Here is a 23250-nt window from a genome sequence, read left to right on the forward strand (position 1 = left end):
TAATATCAACAGCCAGAAAATAAATAAATAAATAAATATATATAAAAATATGTTAAGGGTGAATGTCAGGAGGACGGAGCCAGGCTCTTCTCAGTGATGCCCCATGGTAGGACAAGGGGCAATGGGTGTAAGCTGGAACACAGAAGGTTCCGCTTGAATTTCAGAAGGAACTTCTTTACAGTGAGGGTGATGGAGCACTGGAACAGGCTGCCTAGGGAGGTTGTGGAGTCTCCTTCTCTTGAAGACATTCAAAACCCCCCTGGACACCTTCCTGTGTGATCTCATTCAGGTTCCTGCTCTGGCAGGGGGATTGGACTAGATGATCTTTTGAGGTCCCTTCCAATCCCCAACATTCTGTGATTCTGTCCAATACTGAAAACTAGATTTTTCTACTAGCGCATCAGGAGCTGGGTTAGTCCCCTGGCAGCACAGGGTGAGTAGAGAGGAGAGGGTCCCTTGTGAGTACCTGGATCTGGGTGGAGGTGAGCCCTGTACAGCTGTGCCACCCAAACACTCACGTACCCCACCTCCGGAGCTGGGGATACTTTGCCTTCGTCTCAGTCAAGTTTCTATCACAAGCCGCTGCCAGAAAGATAAGAAGAAAACGCAGGTTTGTGTGGCTGGAGACATAACGCCCTTTTAAAGGAAGCAGCCCCTCTCCGTGAGACCCCTGCGAGCCGCGGTGTTGGCCAGCGAGGGGCTCTGCTCTCTGCCAGCCGCGGTGGGAGCGTGGGAGGGCGCTGGGAAAATCCCTGCGCGCCGGTGAGCCGGCTAGCCTGCCCTGGCTCGCCCTCCCGCCGGAGGGTTCCTGGAGCATCCGACAGGCTCCGCTTCCTTTTGCGCCGTGTTTTCCCCATCGCTGCGGAGCATTTTTTCTCCAGCAGAGAGATACTGAGCTCTTCCCTCCGATAGCCGGCAGGATGGAAGTTAATCATCTGCTTGCAATTAACCTGTGACCTCCCACGCCCGCGGCACACGCGGGGCAGTGCTGCAGCTTTAACACGGGTGGTGGAAGCAGGAGGGAAGACAGCAGTGCCAGGTCCAGCCCCGAAGCTGCTCCAGATCCCTCACGGCTGCCTGCCATGGGGAGCCCCAGCCTCCTGGCCGCCCTCCTCGTCGCCCTCCTGCCGCTCCCCACCGCCCCCTCGGCCCACCGCAAGCTCCTGGTGTTCCTGCTCGATGGCTTTCGCTTCGACTACATTGATGACAGCGAGCTGGAGGGTCTGCCGGGCTTTCGGGACATTGTGAACATGGGAGTGAAGGTGGATTACATGACCCCAGACTTCCCCAGCCTCTCCTACCCAAATTACTACACGCTGATGACAGGTGAGTACATGCATTTGCTGTGATGCTCCTCGAAACTGCCAGCGCCCTGTGACTTTTTCCTCCAAAGACACTGTAAAAGTAACAAAGGTTGTGTTCTTAGCTGGAAGTTTAAAAGCAGTGAGGCATTACAGCTCAGTATTACTCGTCTAAAACCTGCTCTGAACTTGGAAATGCCTCTGGGAGCTAAGTTTTGAAGTTCTCCTTTGCTCCTGCACAATGCTGCCGGGTCCCTACCTGCTGTCATCGTGGCAGCACAGCTGTCCAGAGCTCCCTGGTGGGAGTACTGATGGGGGCTGCTGCATATAGAACATAAAACCAAGTGGGGAATGCAGGAAAAATGAATACAGAGCCTGCTCACAGACTTTCCATTTAATAAAACTGTGTGCAAAGTGAGGGTGGCTAAGAGAAGAACTTACTTTCAGCCAGCAGGTCTGTTTTGGTAAGGGCAGCATTAAATTTCTTTTTAAACTTAACAGACTTTCTGCTTTCACAGGTCCCTGTCTTACTGTTGTCCTAAGTCTGTAGGATAATCTGAAATAGCCAAATAGAAAGGCATTAAGGATTTTTGCTTTTGCTCCTCTACACCTTCCCTTTTTCTGACTGCCCAGCAGAGGCTTTCAGCAAATTGGGAGGATAGTCACAATTTTAATGATGCTGATTTCCTTTTAATCTAAGCGGAGCAACATATTATTACAGTGACATTAGAAAGGTGCACAGAGTACAGCTGAGCCTGTCATATCAGAGAAAGATACACTGGAAGCAACATTTAAGAAAAAAAAATTCTGGAGTTTCTGACTGGATTTTTCTCCAGAGTTATTTAACAAATAAGACCATCCAGCTAACAAGAGTGAGAAAAGCTGTCTTCTCTGAAGATAGGTAGTATCTTCTGCTGTCCTTGGAACAATACAATGCCCAGCAGTCCGAATACTGCTTGCTGGGAAAGCAAACAGATGCCATTGTAAGACAAAAATCTGACATCAGTTGTGCCCAGCTTGTTTTGAAACCACTTAACCCCTTCCTCCCTCTCTTGGGAGAGGAACAACTTTCTCTGTTCATCTCTGAACAGAAAAGAGTGCAAAACCATCACAGTGTTTTTTCATGACTTGATGCAAATTCATGAACACAGAGCAAATGTCATGACTGAAAACAGAGTTGTCACTGCCGTGTGGACCTTGTTCTTTAGGTGTATGTAGGCAAACCAGCTTAACATTTCATGTGTACAAAGCCTTCAGGTGAAGTTGTTAAAGAGAACAGGGAAAGCATCTGATTTCTCTCCTTACCACGGCTGATCATCACTCCTACTAAGTGCATATGTGCAGAGTGAAGTCTATAATCAGCCTCTTGGGGAGTTTTGAAAACATCCTATTTTGTACTCACAAAAAAGGAGTTTTGTTTTAGATGACAAAACACCTTTACTAGACTTTTCACATTTTTAGGTTGCCAGAGTTTCTACACCCCAGCTTGAAGCAATGTGACAATCTGTGAGACCAAACTAAACTCTTCTTGCAGGTCTCCTGCCTTCATGATAAGGACCTCAATGCAAATACAACTTAACTGCAGATAACAATTCATCTTCATAATACATGAGTCACAGCAGTGTTAAATAGATCAGGAACCAACTGAGGACCAAGTCCAGGTGATGAACATGCCCGAAAGAAGATCCAAGGCTGCACTTGAGCCCTCAGGGTGTTGTTAGTGGACCCTGTGGCTGTGTCCTGGTGTGATAATAGGGTAAATCCCATGGCTGCACTGTTCTTACCCCCAACACCATGGTGCAGTCTCCACAGAAAGGAGATGTCACGTTTTAGGTGATGGTGGGGTTAGGAGCATGGGGCATGCAGCAGATGTAGCATTAGCTGTGTTCAGTCTGTGCACATTCGGTTTGCAAAGCTGGGACAGCTTTTGGAAAAAATGCAGGATGGCAGGGTGACATGAGCATTGTGCCATAGTGACCTTCTTAGGACTGACAAGTTACCATCTCCCCATTGCTGCTGTATGGGCTCAGGAAAGTTCACATCACATCTCACCAGTCGTGCGTCTCCTCAGGGGGGGCAACGCGGCTGTAACTGGTTTTGCTTCTCTTTGCAACTGGGATGTGTGGGACTTAAATGTTGCCATAGTTTCTACTGGGATATTAGGAACTACAAGGACAAACTATTCTTCATGTCTTGTTCTACACCGCTGCTTCATGAGCTGTTAAGAAACTCACATTTTAATCTCCAAATTCCCCTATTTTAACATTTGTAGATGTGGTCTCATAGTAGACTGGCTTTTTTTCAGCTAAATCAGCTTAAGAAATTTCTGGCCCCACCTGCACATTCCCATCCCTCGCTTGTTCATTATATGCCATCACTTTTTCAGATAAACACTCCTGCCCCTTCTTTCTTTGCTCATTCACAAGGTCTTGTGGCCTCACATCCATTCAGGAGCATACACGGCTGCCAGGTCTAGGACAGAGTGTGTGTGAAAACACTGCATTTGGGATGTATTTCTCTCTTGCCTTTATCCATTCATGCGAGCAAGGCCTCTCCTTCCTGCGTACTGCCCTTCGCCTCACCTCCACGCAACCTTCATTGAGTCTGGAGGGGTTTGGTTGTTACAGAGGGAGGTTCTCCCTTGTTTTGGTGGCTTTGGAAGAGGATAGTGGACTTTGCTTCTCAGACACCATCACCATTGGGACAGGTCAGACCCTTTAAATGTGAACTGACCTCCTCCTCCCACCCAGACCTGCAGGCAAAGGTTATGGAAGTCAACAGCACCTGCCCCACCGCATCTTGGTACAGGTGCCGAACTGCACCTGGCAGCCTGGCCAGAAGGGAGCTTCCCCTGCAGTGGGCAACTAGCAAGCAATAGCACACAGCGCAGCTGCCTGACTATCTGCAGGGTCTTCTAGTAATTATACTTTATGTTACTGATGATTTCAAGCGGGCAGCCTCACTGAATATAATATTCATGAGAAACAGCAAGTTTACCGAGATTTTCAAAGCTTAACCAAATAGATGCAGCCATAACTGATGACCAAGAGCCATGTATCTAAAAACAACTGACTAATGTATGCTAATGTGAAGCATACCCTGTTTTGCTGAGACTAGGTGCCAGATGAAGCACAGACACAGTATGAGGAATAGGGCCCAACCCAGGTAAACAAAATTTTGGAAGGGAAGTGAGGAGAGGGAGATGACATACCTGTGATCATGCAATGCTGCAGGGCAATGGCAGAGCTCTCCATAGGTCCCCCTCCTACTTCAATCTGCTGCTGCCATTAACCTATGAGAAGGTATTTGCTGGAGCTTTCCCAAGTGACACAGAAAGCCTCAGCCCAAAGCCTGGGGCCTGCCTAGAGGTATTTTCCCTTCCTCCACATCTACAGCAAGTATGAGAAAGAAAACCAGAGTATAGAAACAAGATGAATGCTAATAGTTTGGCTTCTATGTGTAAAGTCACTTAGTGATTCAGAGCTCAGGAGAAGCTCCAGTCTCCTTGAAAGCCAGGGCATGGCATCATGACCTGCTATTTGCTCAAAGAAGCACCAAACAACAACCAAGTTACTGCTGGAGCAAAGGGATCTCTCTGATGTGCAACCGGAGAAGTTGTTTCGTTACAAAAAATCTGGTGTTGTGCAAAGTATCTCAAGGATATACGGGTTTCAAATCCCACTCTTTGAAAAGCAATTTTATCTAACAACTTAATTCATTACATGTTTCTCAGTTTTGGCTTCCACAGTGGCACAAAGACTGGTTCTTGGGTGGTTAGGTTGTTTTCTGAGCTGCTAAACTGAATCCTACCTGGTGTCATAGCTCTCCATGATCCACTTATGATATTGTAGTTGTTGACCTGCAAGACATAGCATAAAATGGTGAATTAGGTAAAAGGAGCTGTTGCTGCCGACACGTGTGTTTGAGAGAGCTTTGAAAGGCTTGACATGGGCTTGGCAAGGGAGAGAAGAAGTCCAAATGCCTGTATCGCAAAGGGCTCACTTAATCACACCATGTGCTGTTTGTTTTGCAAAGAAAGGAATTAGGACCACAAACCACCTCGGGTTTTTATCCTGCGGGGAGCTTTTAATATTTCCCTTTCCCTGCCTCGGCCTGGCTCCTGCAGGGAGCTCTCACGCCAAGCTAAACAGAAAGTCTGAGGTCTCCCCGTAACCGCTGCAAGCTGTTGCTTCAGACCCCTTCGTGCCGTATCTCTTGAGAAAAGCCGCTTGTGCTGAGGAGTTTGCGTCTCCCTCGCTTGCCAACCTGCATATGTTGAGGGGCTGATGGGGGACCCCCACATCTGACCCCCCTGAACCACCCCCAGCTCAGGGCATGTGGGGGCCCCTCACATTCCCAGCCCCAGCCAGCATAAACACGGGCGGACGGTATCACATCTGAGCTGGAAACTCGGGGAGGATTTATTTTTCAAGATCCTAACAACAAATGAGGTCTTTTCTGGCAGGTCCTCCGCCAGGACACACCAGCCACCGGTCAGCTGTGTGGCCCTGCGTCCAGGAGCTGTATTTCTCTTGGCCTCCGTGGGAAGCAGAGGGAGTCCCTGCTCACAGAGGTGGGTGGGTGGGTGGGTGGAGACCTGCTCTGAGAGAAGCCAGAGAGGGGCCTCTGTGTCCCTCTGTGGAGAGAACCTGATCTTAAATACTTGGCAGAGCTGCTACAAGGTCCAATGAAGCTTGCAAGATGAGGGAGGAGTTTGAACAGATTGCATTTCAAGTCTCCTAAACCCCAAGGTGAGGCCCGTGGTCTTTGCAGGGCTGTCCCACATTTGCCATAACTCAGGATAGCATGTTTGGGGCTTCTCTAAAATACAGGGATGGTGCGTGGCATTTTCCCAGCCCCTACAGCTCAGCCCTGTGAGTGCCATCACCTTCTGCTCTGCACAGCAGGAGGGAAAGGTGCAACATGGCAGGTCCCAGGGATGGGTGACAGTCAAGGTCTACTCTGCCAGACTGAAGGTTTCACTCATCTTCTATGTTTCTACCGACCTTCCCCCACTCCTGACCCTCAGTGCTGGCATACTTGACTGCTGAGGAGCTTTGGTGGATGGTGTTTTAGTCATAAATAGCCAGCCTGCTTCTGTTTTCCCTTGAGCACATCAAATCTCAACGTACGCCGCACCTCATTTATTCCATGTTTTCTGGGAGAAAATGTCCTTTGGGCTCCCACCCCTGGAGTCCTCTGGGATCTGTCTGATGCGCACATGTACCAGCACATTTATTGTTTGCTGTGAGAGGTCTCCTAGTTTATAGCACATCATCTCCACTCTCCATCCACATCTGGTGATGGCTCTAGTGGATGCTTCTTTTCTGCTGCCTGGTTAACAGTATCCAGACTCCAGACTGGTCCAGGAAAGGATGCTAACAATTTCTGTTTAACAGTTAAGCAAGTTTTTAACTACATAAACAATACCTGTATATTCTCTGAGGCATAAAAATGGAGGGATAGGAGTACAACAGGGAAATTTATTATCAGTACACATGGACTGAAACTTTCTAAACTTCACTGTCCAAGCTGAGAAAAAAGCCAGAAGGACACAAAGTGTATGATTAGTGACAAGGATTTTTTCTTTTTGCTCCTCTTTTAACGACCACAGATGCCATCAGCAGCAAAGATTTAAAAGATTCTGTTTGTGACATACAGATTTAAACCATAGTTTCTTCTTTTTCTTGGATTCAGTAGTTTTCCATTTCTAAAATTGTGTGTTGGGAAGTAAAAGAACACGAAGAAGTCTGTGGTAATGCTATTAACTGACAGGGAAAGGATACTATCCTAGCAAGGACAAGCTGGAGAGGAGAGTGGAAACTGGGAGGGTTTTTCATTTTCACATTCTTCGTCTCTCTTTGTTTACTCGCCGCCTGCAGGAAGGCTGCAATGCCAAGCGCCAAGATTTTTCTCTTTCGCACATACACACAATGTTGTAAAAATCTGTGTTTGCTTTCTACCAGTTAAAAAAATGGAAACACTTTGAAAGTGGAGAACAGAAAGTTTTCTCTAACACAAGTTCATATGCTGCAAATGGAACCACAGAGTTTTTTCCTTCTTACTACCTACAACCTCAGAGCTCACAACTTCTATACCTACTACCAGCTATTAGCAGCAGTGAGTGGCCATTCATGTGTTGAGGTATTTTTTTGCCCAGAGCTGAAGTCACAACTGATGAACAGAAAACTGCCAGAGGTTCATACCCTCTCAAATGGCACAGGCAGCAGCTTTTTGTTCATGGCACATCGTTTTGTTCAGGCCCTCTGTAGTGTTTGGAGCTGCGGTGCCCTCCAGCAGTACCCAGCTGTGACTGGTCAGGGGTCCCACAGTGGTCCCTCAGCCCATTGCTGCCACTCACTTCAGGAGACCAACTGACAGCTCAGAACACCTGCTCTTCAGGGCTGCAAGACATGCCTTCCCATATGAGCAAGCACTCAAAGCCTAAGCTGGATGCTTTGGAAACAATTTTTGTGCACCCCAGTCCTGGGCCTATTTTTAAAGCATTGAATTAAGAGTTTCATGCTCATATTAAATTAATTTCCTTCAGGGGAAAAAAAAATAATGCTGGGTATAGCAGAGATCTTTCTGTGCTTTTTGCTGTGATCCTACTTGGATTGCAAAGTCTTGCCTGACATAGACTAAGGTGTTTCTGCTTTGGATCTGTCTGGTGTTGGAGGTCATTAAAATTTGAAAGACTTTGCCAGCAAGTTCTTCCAGGAGCATAAACTGTCCAAGCACATCTTGCAGGTACCGTTTTTGCTTGGGGGCCTGCAGATGGCAGGACCACTTTGCCCAGACCAGAGCCCCCCCCCCCCCCTGAGCCCTGGTCTTCTCCAGGCCACTTAAGGTTTAGCACATGGGTCTTGATTTTTCCCTGAGGTCTTTTCAAAGCAGGGCAGATGAGACTCAGCAGGGGAAGAGCATATCAATATATGATACATATTTCAATAAGTGGGCAGAGCTGAGCCCTTCAGGATGTTTTGCTTACAGCAGGCTGGGCTCAGTCCTTGGGGACAGCAACACTGTGATATGATATCTGCTCCAATGTGGAAATATGGCGCTGGTGACTTTAAGGTCCTTCTCTCTTCCTCCTCACAGCAGGCAGCATGAGTAGAGCATTCCCCAGGGCAAGTTGTCCAGCAGTTCTCCAGCGGGGCTGGAAGTGGGGTGAGGTGCTGGTAAATGAGCAGGTCTGAGTCAGCATTTAGGTGACTTCAAGCAAGGAAACAGCGGAAGAAAGACATGGTGGGGAGGGAAGGAAGGGGAGAAAGAGAACGGAATGTCTCACTTTGGCTGTTAAAACCTACCTACCTTAGATGTGCACAGCTGTTTGTGTGGGGAACTTAACTCCCCCAGCCTAAATGGCCCCACAGCAGCATTTGCTTGCATCTGCCCTCCTGGCTCTTATCACTTCCTGGGGAGTGGGAACATCATGGTGGGACATGTGAGGAAAGGTCTCACCATAGCAGCAAGGCATGCATATAATACTACATAGTACACAGTACATTTAGCTACATACACGTACTTGTGTTCATCATCAGGCGGATACCACAAGGGTACAGATTATGGTACCTTTGCTGCAGTGACTAATACACACACAATGGATCCTTGGATAAATATGTGTTGCTCAGTGCAGAGCTGATTTACCTCTGTCTTATTGCCCAGTGTACCAGGTACAGCATTGCACAACTGCCATACTCTGTCTCTCATAAAAAAAAGATCATTGTGTGTCTCTGAAGAGCATTTTCTCTTGTAGATTTACACGCAGGTGGTCCCTGTACAGTGTATCGTGCCTGCTAGTGATCCTATGCGGTGTCCCTGCAGTCAGTGGAAGACCACTAAAGAAAGAAGAGATCATTCCTGTAGCAAATGCTACAGGATCACAAGCTCTGGTTTCCAGATCTCATATAGAGTCAATGCAGGATGGACAGTACTCAACATTATTGTGCTATTGTTGTGGGTGGCCAAGTGGCTGTGTGTTTTGTTGGGTTTTTAGTTGATGGTTTGGTTTTTTTTAATTTCATCTTTGTTTTGTGTTGATTTATTTGAATGCTGACAAAAGTGCCTGGAGACATGGGAACGTGCTTTAAACAAAGCTAATGCTGTAAGAAGTGTAATGTCCAAGTGAGCTGTAGCACACAGACTTGCAAATGCTTTTACTGGCTCTCTTCCAGAAGGATACAGCAGTTATCATATTCCTGGGAACTATACCCTCTTTGTTTTCTACTGTTGCTTGAGGAAGGAGTGCTTTCTACTACAATTGCAGTGAGTTTAACTAATGACATCTGTATGCTGAAATTGCTTTTTGCCCTGTTTCTACTTTTATAACTCTTAAGATAATGTTTGATTATGGAGGAAAGCTGCAGTAATGGAAGCAATAATAAATTCAGTCTGTTATGGTAACTGTCTAACATCATGTTGCTATTTTGACAATCATTAAAAAGGAGTTCACCAAAGGTCATTTTCTCAGGACGGAGAAAATAACTTACAATGGGGGATGTAAGGAACTTGAGTTGTACAGGTGTCTCAAAAGAAACTTGAGAAGTGACCTTAATTCTGTGTGCGAGTGTCTTTGAGGAGGAGAAATGTGAGTTATTGCAGGGCTTTTTAATATAGTGACCAAGGCACAGAGTAGCCATAGTTGAAGGTTAACAATGTAAAAAATAAAATTAGAGACCAGGCATACTTTTTGAACGGTGTTTACTTATAATAAACCCAAGGAAGAGATTGATTAGTTGGGTATTGGTGTCTTCCAAGGAAGTCTGGGGTCTTTCTGGGACACAGGCTTCAGGCAAGCAGATGTGAATGGCTCCAGGCAACATTAAATGGTCATGTCTTTTAGTCTGTCTGCTCATCTGATGTTCCCTTCTGGCTCCATAACCAGGGATGTCTGCAATGAAAATTGATGTCTCATAGTCTCCTAGGCCTCTTTTTCAATATAAAAAGAGAGTTGGAGCCCATGGATGAATGAACTTGCCTGATGTGATGATCAGAAGAACTCTGTCTTCTGTCTTAGTGCACACAGATAATTAAACTTCCCAACAACTCTACAAAGAACAGTCTCCATTCTGTTCCTTAAAGAGGTGGGCAAACTAACAGCAGACCTTAAATCCTACAGGGAGCTTGCATCAGCAGCAGCTGGAGCTCATTGTTTCTGTATGAAAACTACACTATACATCATACAAATATGTGACCCAACAGCTTCAACACTGACCTGCAGGTTTCCCAGACTGCCATCAGTTGCTTGCCTGAAATTTAGCAGGTTGATACATGCTCAGGAGTACATGGACCTCAAGTTGCTGAAGAGATGGGATTGTCCTCTAAGTAGGAAGGCTGCATTTTTGATGCACTATAGAGGTTCCTTCTAGCTCTTCTTAGACCTACAGAGAAGAAAGCACTTGGCAGCCTGAGGAGGACAGACTACTTGAACCGTGACTGTCACAAACTGGGACTGCTTTTCTCTGATGGGGTGGAGGAAATGTTTTGCATAATTGAAATACTTTGTAGTAGGGAAGGAGAGTTCAAAATCCATTTCAAGGTCACAGGTACTGAAAGTATACAGAGTCCTCTGCTCAAAATGACACCTTTTCAAAACTAACATAACCAAGGTTATTTCAGTTCTGATCACCAGGCTCAGTCTTAGAATAATCAAAGCCTGTTATCTGGATTTTTGCAACATTGTGATTCACCAGCTAACAATGACAGTCTCACACACGCATCATTGCTTTTTAAGATATGGAAATCATTAACTCCCCGTAACTTAATCTTCAACATTTTTTTTCCCTTTTTTGTTAATTCACTTGCATATTAACTCTTAAAATACAGTATCTTCTCTTCTGACAATGACAAGAAGTGGAAGACATCTCTCGGCTATTATACACTAGTTTCTTGTAATATAAAGTTGCCTAAGGGCCGCTCCATTGTACAAGGTAAGAGATCCATGAGTTCAAATCTGAGCTTTACAGCTGATTTTCTGGATGACCTGACTGTTGCAGTGGTGGTACTGGTGGCATCCTTCTGCTAGAGAACACCAATCTGATTGTGCTCTTTTTTTTCTCCACCCATGAAGGTCGCCACTGTGAGGTCCATCAGATGATTGGAAACTACATGTGGGACCAAAAGGCAAATGTATCTTTTGATATTGGTGTGAACAAAGAAAGCTTGTTGCCTCTCTGGTGGGATGGATCGGAGCCCTTATGGGTCACGATGATGAAAGAAAAAAAGAACGTTTCCATGTACTACTGGCCAGGTTAGTATGTCAACAATTGCTACCCTCTTAATGGTGCATCTTTACATCTAAGCAGTCCATATGCTGTAGAATGGCTCTTTAATACACTGAAATACAGACAAGAATTATGAATACCTTACTAACCACTCATAGAAATGAATTAGCTTTTCTTAGGCCATGTCAATTTGCATATGCTTAGAAAGAAAAAGACTGAGGTGTCACTGGAGGTGACTTGGAGATTACTTAGAGCTTCCCACCAAACCCACCTTCAAGGGGGTTGCTGGCTTGCAGAGCATCCCCTTCTCTACCAGCTGCTCATTCCTCTTGCCCACTGTAGCTGCTGCTGTGCTGAACGGTTCCTCCAGGAATGGTTCTTGGAGCAACACTGTAGACCATGTCACTGATCAAAGTTAAACACTAACCATCCTCCCCCAATGTCTGTTTGGTTTTAACCTGGAAATTAGTAGCTGAGATCTGGAGACAATCTACTCTGTGAGGACAGCAAAATCCAGCAGAAAGCAAAGCATCTTTTGGTGAGCACTCTTGTCCTCCTTCATTATTAACTCAGCTGAGGTCCTGGTTGCTCTGAGTCTAAGCCATTAATTTGGAGAGACTTGGCCTTTCCATTCCTCATTTTTTGGGTATTAGGCCACTGAAATCATTAGGGATGTATAATAATGAGTCTTTTTTAACAAATACGAGTATATCCTTAGGGTCTCCATTTAGGGACCCACCTAGAAATAAATGTTCCAGCTGTGCAGCCAGACCAAATCCCTTGCAAGGTGCTTCTTAACTTTTTAAACTTTTAATTCTGCTACCTAAGCAGTATGCAAATATCCTCACATGTGTGACTGCAGGCCAGAGGACAACATGTTACAAGAGCTGTACTGAATACAGCCAGTGCCAGTGTGTAGGGCAGCGGCAGCTGACTCACGCCACGGGCTCCCGGCCAGCTTAGCTTCTGCATCCCAATGCACATGTGCCTGGTCGCGCTCTTTCCACGCAATGTGGCTAATGGCACCCCCCAAAAAAAGCCACAGTTCTCACGAGAAGGAAGGAGTGAACCAAGACATTGAAAAGCCATCCAGAGTGTTTCTGCAGTACTGAAGAGCAAAAAGACCTAAGGGTGACAATATTGCCTTACAGACTCAGAGGCAGTCCAGGGGTCTGTAATTGCAGACTAGATATAATGGCTTGGACCAGTCCTCATAAAAAAGCTTCTTACCAGAGATCACCCAAGTGACCTAACAACAATGCAAACAGTAGGATACAGAAATTATACAAGAATGTAGAAATTATTCTAAAGATTTAAGAAAATACCTGTTTCTTTTTAACTACTAATGTAACTACACTGAATAGGTATAATTATGTACTGAATAGACATAACAGTCTCCACAGAGCTACTGAAATCCGGAACAGTATCACTTTTAATTAAGCACCTCTAGACTTTCCCTAGCTCCTTCATTTTGCCCTTTGAACAGGGACTCCCGGGGAGAAGACGTAAGAGATGTATAAGTATGTATCCCTGTACACATATTTATACCCTTCACACTTATCTATCTACTATTACCAGTGGAAAACTGCAAGGAAGAGCAGAGCCTCCCTTTCTCCAGTGCTTACACTGCCAAGTGTATGCACTGACTCTCTTATGACACAGAGGGGGAATTTGTGCCCTACTGATGCCAGTGGGAGTTTTTGCCTGGATGTGGTATTTTAGCTGTGGACTGTGATGTGTACATCTGTCTGTTATTAATTATTTATCTGTGACAGGCAACCTTTGGCAAAATCATCAGTGCCTCAGTTCAGCAAATGCTTAAGCTCTTGCTTATTTTTAAGGGTGTTCATGGTCTCAAAGGACATACTGGCAATACAGGGGCAGGGACAGGTCAGGAAGCAGGGTCAAACGTGGAGGTATTGAAGTAAAACACAGGGCAATTGGGCCACAGTGGGAGTCCAGGGAGTCCAGTTTACTGGAGTAAACAGAAGTCACTCCAAATGCAATAGTATTTATTTATTACATTTTCCCCACATGATTTTTTGGAACTGTTTTCTAAGTTCCATAGTATGGATGTAACCTTTTCTTCTAGATTTATTATTTTAAAGATTTAATTCTTTAGAAGGCATTTGACTGGGGAGCAATGCCAAACAAAATGAAAGAAAAAATAAGGGTTTAATAACTAAGGTGGGTGGAGGTCCCACAGACGTTTGCACTGAGTATGATCTGCTCTTAGTGATTAACTTTCCAGGCTGAGCATATACTGCTGCTTAGTAATGAATCTTGCAAATCTGATAAAGATCCAAACATGACAAGTTTGGGAAACTGTTAATAGGAACAGCAATGTACAGCCAAATTCATCACACTTTTTTCTGGAAGATGCTATTTTCTCTCTAGCCAGCAGTGAAGACAAACGAGACCAATCAAATGTAGCAGAAATGCATTGCAAATGCCAGCGAGCTGATTCCCAGGGTTAACTTACACCACTGCCATTTCCTCCTTAGAGCCAGTTCCAAGCTTTGCAAAGTCTGAATCCAAAATCTGCTGCTTCATGTTCTTCCCTATATTCCTCTCTCATGTGTATTCAGTGCATAAAGGAAGAAAATCCAGACCCCAGCGAAGAGGAACACAGAGCAGGAGGGCTGTCAGATGCAAACACCCATCTATCACAGCTTATCTGTGAGCCCAACATAAACATGGCAAAGACAACTCGTGGGCAGAATTCATCTGAGCTCTCCTGCCTCTAGAAACAGAGGAGCCAAAATACCACCACGCCATGGGTCCCAGCTGCTGCTTGTGCCAAAACATAAGCACTTGGCTTGTAGGGACATTTTTCTCCTTTCTTCACGGCATTTGTTAGGCAGTTTCTGCTCTTCAAGGCATTCCTAGGGAAAAAGTCATGTATCCTCTGGCTGTTTGCTAAGTAAAACACAACAATTAATGCCATATGTGGGGTGAAGTGCGCACCCTCATGCCCAGGTTGCCTGTCTGAAGCGCTGCTGCTCCAGCAGATGGAGAAGACCTAGAGGGGTGCGAGAGCATCCTGGCAGTACCACCAAAGTCAAGGCTTTGTATCACTCACACTCAGCCCAGTGAGTGATGTCATCCCCGACCTTCAAACTCCTTCATATTTCAGCAGCCTATGCAACTGCTTCAGCAGCACTTCAGAAGTGCAGTGACGTCTTTTCTCAACACTGAAATGAGAGAAAGGGATAAAAAAAGACCTTTCACCATTTAAACACAACATTTACCAGACCATGGAGCTAGTCTGGGAAGTTTTCAAAACCTTCTGTTATGACATGAAGTGTCTGACTGTTAAATCAATGTTTAGAAATGCAATTTAAAGCTGGCAGAGGTTCAGGTCTCCATGTCAGATAGATAAAGAGGAGCCTATATATCACTGTGAAAGAAGTCCTTATTCCTGCTCCAGTAGTTCAAGTTTTTAAGTAAAGTTTTAACATCATACAAAGCTCTGCAGAAAGGTATGTAACATTACATCTTAGTAAATATGGCTCATCTATTTGTAGTTTAACTGAGAAAACTTAACATTCCCTTTGTCTGGCTCTAAATCTTTTAAAATTTCCTTTCCCATAATACTTAAATGAGAAAATTTACCATCTGTCCTGGCCTCTACTAAAATAAAATTTAAATAATACAGGATCTTCATGGTCAGAATTATGGAATTGTAACAAGACTTAACATCAAAAATCCAATTTTAAGTTCTGTTCATCACAAAGGCTAAAAAAAAAACCACAAACCAACAACCAAAACATAACAAAAAAGCCAAACCAAAACCAAACCAACAACAACAAAACCCAAAAGACCAGGAAAAGGAAGGTCTTGGTATCTAAGCAGCATGAATTTTCAGTGTTACTGTCAATGAACTGCACACTTGAAGACCAATATTTAGTGGCCAAAATTATTTCTAATTGTTGCTGCCTCTGTAGTCTTTATGTCATGCTCATCACTTGACAATCTAGAAATAGCAAAGGTGTCTGAGCAACCAAAATATCCTAGAACCCCAAGCAGTTAATGCTTCCAGTTATAATTATCTCATCAGTAATTCTGAGGAAGGATAGCTGAGAAAATTATAGTCTGCATCTGAAGAGGCAAAAAGAGGCTAAATCATCATATTAGTCATTGGCGATGAGCAATCATCTACCTGAACTGAAATACTAGGCATTTCCAACACGTTTCCAAATGCATCCTTAACTTCTTGCCTGGCTTTGGAGCCAGCCTTTTCCCAGATTCAAGTGTCAGAGGAGAAATTGTCTCTGAAGTTCCAGTTCAGTCTTGAAATACTAGCAAAGCCCACAGAGGAGTACTGCATCACCTCCAGCATCTGAGGTAGCTGAAAACCCCTGGTTTGCTGCTAGCAGCACTCAGGACATCGTACAAAAGCTGCACACTTTCAGGGCAGGAGGCAAGGGCTCCTGCTTCCTGGGGGTGACTTCATATCATTGCTGGCATACATTTTTTTTATTATTTGGTTAGGTAGCAGCTGGGACCTGTTTCTGTTGCACAATGTAATTTCTTGAAGGTGCTGTGTATAGTTTTACTGTGAGACAGTGTGGAGAGTCAGTTCTTGTCAAGTAATCTGCAGGCTGTTCATCCAGGTTGCAGATTACTTTCATAGTGGGGAGATAAACACTGAAGCCTCTCCATGCAGAAAGGAGAGGATCAAGTCATATAAGTCTGGGGCAACAGCAGAAGAACCAGAAGTGAGCACCATCACACACTCCCACCATTTTCACAAAAAACAAATGTTAGCGGTTCAAAATGATGTAAAAATGTTTTTACAGAAAAGTAAATTAATTGACATTTTCCATTTATTATTGTAAATAACTATTTTTTACAAACAATTAATCATAATAGATGGGGTTCCTTGAAACACACAAAGAATGTGGAGACCTGGGACCTGCTGCCATGGACCACTGGGTGAAGAGACTGGAACTGTCATGTATGCTAGGGCTCTAACTTTTGGAAAGGGTAACCTTCATCTGACTTATCTGGCTTTCTGAAAATCAGTGACTATTTTTTTAAATTTCCTAAGCTTAAACATTTAAGTTTTTCTAATCTTTCATGGTATTCCTGAGAAGTCACAATCAGAAGTCTCTTAGCTAGCTTATCCTGGAAGCAGTGTTTTTCCCTCATGTCTCCGTACTGCACCTCAGCTATGCGAGCTCACATGGGCTGAGATGCGAGACACTGACAAATTCTCTTTCCTGAGTGTCCCAGTAAGCAAACCACTGTAAATCATCCCTGAAAGTAGCTCTGCTTGCTCTAGTGCCCTCCTGGTACTTACATCTCCTGCGCAACCTTTTTCCCCTCCAAGCAACAAGTCAACTTATGACAGTCCTTAATGCCTATTCTTTTTATCCCAAAGGAGAAGCAAAGTGACCCAAATGTAGGCAGATTCAGGCCATGGCTTAGACTTGCCTTTTTGACCCCATTGTATTGCTGTATACAGAGGCCTTTTTGCAAAAGTTGTTTTGGTTTTTTGTTTCTTGTGCCCCCAGAATGCACCAGAAGATGCCTAACGGTGATGGGAGGACTCTGGGGCTCTCAAAAGATAATTTGCATTAATCCAGTGTTTCTGAAAGCACAGTTCTTTAAAATATTAATGTTATTCAGCAGCATAGTAACCAGAGAGCGAAAGGGCAAAAAATCTCACAAAAACACGGTTTTGTATGTTGAGGGCCATGTTCTCCTGTAGGATTTGTTGCCATAAATTTCTGGGCCACAAAACAGACTGTATTTTGCAAGGAAGGCTGCAAGTTACCAGGAGAGCTAATTGGTTTATACTGTTTTAATAAGACCTCCTGGGAAACAGATTTAATAGTGGAGTCCCAGTATCACATAATAAAATGCATTTTATAGAGGATATTATGATGTAAGATACAGCATGTCTAACTGGAAAATATTTCCTGAACTTTCAAGGGACAATATCTAAATCTGTTATGTTGGAAGCCTGGAAATGAGGCTATGTGGCCGCGGCAGTTAACATAAAAACAAGCTAGCGATTTAGGTGGAAACTGTCTGCCATGAAGGAATCAAGAGCTTTATCATGGGAAGGTCACACAGAGACCTTCCTTTTAGAGAGGGAAATAAAAGGGTCTAACGTATGGTTTGCTACAAGCACTCGTCAAACCAACCTCTCTCCCCTTTTACTTTCCCAACCACAAGGATTCCTGCAGGGTAGGTGTAAGGTAAGTATTGTCACAGGGAATTTACAGACTTGAACTTGGACCCCATGGTGTGGGGCCTGTGATCAAGGTGAAACACCAGAGCTTACCACATCTTTCGCTTATAGGTTGCGAGGTTGAAATCCTTGGAGTCAGACCAAGTTATTGCCGTGAGTACTTCAGCGTCCCAACAGACAAACACTTTGCAGATGCCATCAGCGATGCTCTCGAGTCTTTGCGGTACGTCACTGAACTTGTACAGTCTGGGGTTTCCTCTCTCAACAAAGAGTGTTTGGGTTTACTGTCAGCTTTGCTGTAAGGCAATTTTCTGGATTGGCTCCCAGGCGGGAAGATAGAGGCTGAGACTGGTTGATAATACTGTCATAGAAACGTGACCATCATAGAAATAGGCCCAGATCGGAGGGAGAGATGTGCTCCTCCTTTCATGTGTAGGTTACAACGCAAAGGAGACATCCAGACTTGCTGCTTTTAATTTGCTGTTTCAAACAACTTCAAGATTAGTCTGTAAGTATCTGTTCACTGCAAGAGTAGACTTTCAAATGCTTGTATTTAGAGGGAGCTCCTGGGAATTTGGAGATTCTGAAATTTATCTCTGGTCACTTGTTTACAAGACCAATGCACCAATGCTCCTTCTGCACTTTCGAGAATCTCGGGCACAATAATTTTGAAGCAGGCAAATATTAGAATAGAATAGCATAGAATAGAATAGCATAGAATAGCATAGAATAGCATAGCATAGCATAGCATAGCATAGAATAGAATAGAATAGAATAGAATAGAATAGAATAGAATAGAATAGAATAGTTCAGTTGGAAGAGACCTGCAATGGTCATCTAGTCCAACTGACAGGAATTATGGGAATTCATATCTCAACCAGCTTCTAGGAAAACTGTATGCTCTACCCCCAGCTTTCCAGTTCCACCATCTCTCATCCAAACATTAACAAGGGAAAATTCCATGTACCTTGTAAAATCAGGGAAGACTGCACCACCACGTGCAGAGCCAATGCCTTACCTTAGCTGTAACTAAGCTTCCTCTTCTAAAACCTTGTTGATTCTGTAATTTACCAATCCTAGGATGCACTTCTAATTTGCTACTTGCAAACTGCTATGGTGATTTGAATGTGAAGAGTTTTATATTCAAATGCTGAGTGTTGCTTGTCCTTGAAATGAAGGCCCCAAAATGATGAGAGTGCTGCTAGAATTGTTGCTCTCAGTTGCACACTGGGTCCTGCAGCACAGATGCCTACAAATCACAGTGTCATTTACAGCATAGGACTTAAAGAGAAGCTGTCTCTGAACATTTGATCCTGAAATGATTTAGCTTATATTTTAAGAAAGCTATCTGCATATGACACGAGGAGTTCATATGTGCCAGAGGAGACTTTCTAGAGCTTCTGCAATGCTTTTAATTCAGTGAATAAAGAAGGTAATAGAAAACTGAATAGCAGTTTTGTATTTCCACCAGCTCTGACTTCTGGTGGAAACCCAGACTTACCGTGGAAAGCTTTATGTCCGGGTATCATTTGGGGATGGATCAGGATGAGCTTGAAGCTCCCTGTCTGGTTTCTGTGAAGGAAAGTGCATAAGGCTGCTCAGGACAGATTGCAGCTTTGCAATTGTGAACACAATTAAAAGTGAAGCACAAACTGTTAAAAGCTCCAGCCTTTCAAGGTGCTCTTTTGGGTACCTGGAGCCCACTGAAAAATTTTCAATAGCTGATTCACCCTGAGTCACAAGGCCACTTGCTGTGGCCTTTGGTGGAAAAGAAGAAAAGAGCAGGGATACAAGAGTGTTGGTGGGGCAGCTCAGAAGAGGTGAAAGCTGGTGATTTCAAGAAAAGAGCAAATCTCTGCCACGGCAATGTCTGCCATAAACACCAGCAACAGCTTTCTGAAGAGCCCAAATCCTATAGATGGTGCTGGAGCTGCGGGAGGTCTAGTCTCTGGTGTCCATTTACACACCATTCCTTCCTCAATTTCTGCCTGGGTTCCTTTCCTTGAAACTAAGTGCCCTGTCTGTAGCAAGGTAGGAAAGAGGAGAAAGGAATGATCATTGATAAAATTAATAATCAGTTGTGGGTGTAAATCATAGAATCATAGAATCATAGAATGGATTGGCTTGGAAATGCTTCAGGGACGTACAGTAAGAAAGAAGGGTAGAGAATGAACAGAGAAAAAAAACAGGTAAATTTTCCTTATCCTTTCTTTCCTTTTCCCCCAACATTTGTCCTCTTTGTCTACTCCTTTAAAATTTAGCCAACAATTTTCAGTGCTGCTAGGCCAGTCCATAAGAAGTAAAATCTCTGAAATGCCTTAATTGTAGGCATATTCATTTAGCAGGAGTTAGCATCTCTGAGGAGAAGAGTCTTGAACTGCATTTTGTTGCCATCTGCATCTTTTGCAAGAGCTTCTGACTCTTGATGCTGTTCAAAGCCTGGCAAATCCAGTGTGTTTCCTTTCCAGACCCCAGCTAATTGAAAAAGCCTATTAGGCTGAGGCTGGCGCTAGCTCCATGTGGGAAAACAGCCTGTGGCAAGGGCAGTCTGTCGCCTGGAGCAGTGCCTTGCTCAGTTGCCCTGATGGCAGGTATTAGTGGTTAATGGACTGCACTTAACGCTCTCACCATTAGCAAACCTTACAGGGACTTCAGGGTAGAGAGAACAAGCCCTTTCTTGTGGCATGGTGGCCTAGGGGTTACCTTGAATTTGGGCATGGGAATGTCCTGACCCATCTTAACTTCGACAGGGTAGAAGGGAGTTTTATCAGTGCCCTCTTGGAGGGCAGGAGTACCTAACTCACCAGGGAGCTACTGAGCTCCTCTTTCAACCAAAGGAAACAATCCTCCAGGAATATTCTTCAGTCGCTTCAAACAGGTGTTTTGAGACCATTATTTAGATCAAAAATACTCAAAACTAAATCAAGCACCCATTTTTGGCAAGTAAAACTAAAAATTCCCTTATGTCTTTTCCAGAGCCATAATTTAAGGGCTGTTGAAATCTACCTACCTTCCTGGACAGGTGTCATGAAGTTTGGGTGGTGTTGATAAAATATAAAACTCTTTTCGATATTGCCATCGATGCTGTCCAGCTTTCTTCAGCATGCTTTCCTTAGCCATTTCTTTTGAAAATCACTGGTGATGGCAGAAGACAGGACTAACACACCGTCAGAAATACAGATTATTTCTCCCGTGCAATCCATGATCAGAGATGCCGTGTTTTCTTAGGAAAACAGGTGAAAAAAATGGAAACAAAGTCAAATTCAGTCTTACAGTTTCTGGATATGCTGTAGGCAATCCTGCAAACTCTTAAGCATGCCACATAACCAGGGCTTGTCCCATTGAAGTCATGTGCAAAATTGAACATTATCCTTACAGCACTGAGCCCTCACTGCGAAATCTCACCACAGCCTAAATAAGACCACTTGTTTTATGCAATAAATCTTCTTCTTAGCTTTTATCTTGATCGAAGTGATCATTTAGTTACATGTGAGAAGACAAAAAGCAATCTAAGTAGCAAATTAATACAGGTACTGCAGCAGAAGAAAACTGTTTCAATAGGTTCAATGAGTGTGTATGTAACACAGAAATTAAGGGTTAAATTTTAGAACTGAATTTATGCCTAGTATAGAAGGAAAGTAACGCTTAAAAGGAAATTGGGGGGAGGAAGTTTTCCTTCATTTGAATGGTTTTAAAATCATGAAGAGTGAGAAAGAACACCATTGTGCAGGGTCAGCGGTGGAGAGGGCTGCTCCTCTGAGGCCTTCAGCAAGCTTACAAATGCAAATGACAGACCCTAATTCATTCAGTCAGTCACTTACCTCTGATTTTTTCTCTTCTGTCTCACTCATTACACCAGACTACTCGGGTGCCTTTAATCAGAGAAGCTGGACCTGTCAGGACATCACACAAAGTCTTTTTGTAGAGATCTTAATCTGGATGAGGGCATGTATTATGGATGGCACACCCTGTCATATATTAAGTACAGTAGAAAACGACTGGGTTTGAACTTCATGAGCACAGATTTGCGGTTTTATCCACATGACTGCTCTCAGGGGGCTTTACAGTGAACTGTAAAGTCGTCATGAAAATGTAATTAAGCACTGAAGTACACGCAACACCCACTAATTAGTCTGAGGGTATTCAGTGCTGAAACGTGTGATCAGCTAAACTTGTGCAAATCTGAGATCACCTCATTTTCTCTTTGGTCATAGTCCTAAATAAATACCCATGTAAAATCTCACTCTAATTCATACCACTCGGGATTTTGCAAGGTTGTGGAAGTGTCCATCCTGAGCTGACCTCGGTGGTTTGGAAGACCTCACACAGGAGAAAGCCAGAAGTGCCAAACTTTAATTAAAGCACATTTAACTGGTAATTCCCACAACCCTTTTAATAAGGGCATTCAGCATAGAAATTGGTATTTCTTCTGGGTCTTTCTTTGTCATTAGAGGAAAAGTCTTCCTAATTTGAAGAGGTAGTAGAGGGCTGCCAGGCCAGCCTGTGCTTGCACATGGCAGTGTCTACCTGGCACCTCTGATGGGAGTTTCAAGCAAATTCATGAGTTTCTGGGCATGAATAATAAGCCCAGCCACGTGACAGAGGTAGGAAAGCACAGGCTGGAAGCAGAAAACAGGGTTTTGTGGCTCTACATGCTGGTGAGGACAATAACACTGGCAGCCAGAGGTCTCCATGTGCATCAGCCTCTCACTCCTTCCTCCCCTCCCTCCCACCTCCAGCAATGGCAGCGCCGAGATGGCCGCAGTGTACTACGAGCGCATCGACGTGGAAGGCCACCACTACGGCCCTTCGTCCCAGCAGCGGAAAAGTGCTTTGAAGGAGGTGGACAAAGCCTTGAGCAACATGCTCACACTCATCAAGGTGAGTGGCATCCAAAAACCCAACTCTAGGGTGTGTTTGCAAAAGGCTTTTAAAACCACTCTTTGCGGCACTGCCGAGAGTCCATTTAATGCCTGTTAATGGGATACCTTGGCTGTAGGCTTTTATTTCCCGAGAAAGAGAGGCTACTGAGAACATGTGGAAGTCAAGTTACCATTCCCCTGATTGGTATTTTCATTGATGGCGTTATAATCTTCCCAGTGGATTATTGCACCAAAAGCCCTGGGAAGCCATAAACCAACAGACATGTTGCTCTGTTTATAACTTGTGTTGCCAGCTGGGATTTATAGCAGGTGAACGGAGCAAAACCCCTTGCTTCCCAAGGTTTGTGGAACCAGACAATTAACTTTTACAGTGGTTTTTTATGGCACTATTCAGAACTCTGTACTGTAAACTTTGTTTTAAAAAACATTATCTAAATGATTTTGCAGTGAGAAAAGGAGGATATCAAGCTTCTGGGTAAATGCCAAGTCTATGGATATTCCTGACAATGATAAATGCACATTCTTCAAGTTTGTCAGTGAGGAGAGGAAAATGTATTTCCAGTTTCACTAAACTATAAAAGCGCTAATGCTAAGTGATTGTGTTTGGGAGCAGAAGAGGGAAACACCCCTGCCAAAGG

The 23250-nt window shown here is 44.1% G+C and overlaps 1 protein-coding gene across 1 annotated transcript in view; it reads left to right on the top strand.

The window, feature by feature from the left end:
* Positions 1-1082: 1082 nt before the first annotated feature.
* Positions 1083-23250, top strand: part of ENPP6 (ectonucleotide pyrophosphatase/phosphodiesterase 6) — a 29766-nt gene continuing 7598 nt past the window's right edge. The window contains exons 1-4 of the mRNA XM_010170792.1: positions 1083-1326; positions 11374-11553; positions 17841-17952; positions 22469-22610. Of these exons, the coding sequence (XP_010169094.1) occupies positions 1083-1326; positions 11374-11553; positions 17841-17952; positions 22469-22610 (678 nt within the window). The remainder of the gene's footprint in view (positions 1327-11373; positions 11554-17840; positions 17953-22468; positions 22611-23250) is intronic.

This window comes from Antrostomus carolinensis, unplaced genomic scaffold (assembly GCF_000700745.2).
Source record: "Antrostomus carolinensis isolate BGI_N321 unplaced genomic scaffold, ASM70074v2 scaffold14286, whole genome shotgun sequence".
Classification (NCBI taxonomy): Eukaryota; Metazoa; Chordata; class Aves; order Caprimulgiformes; family Caprimulgidae; genus Antrostomus; species Antrostomus carolinensis.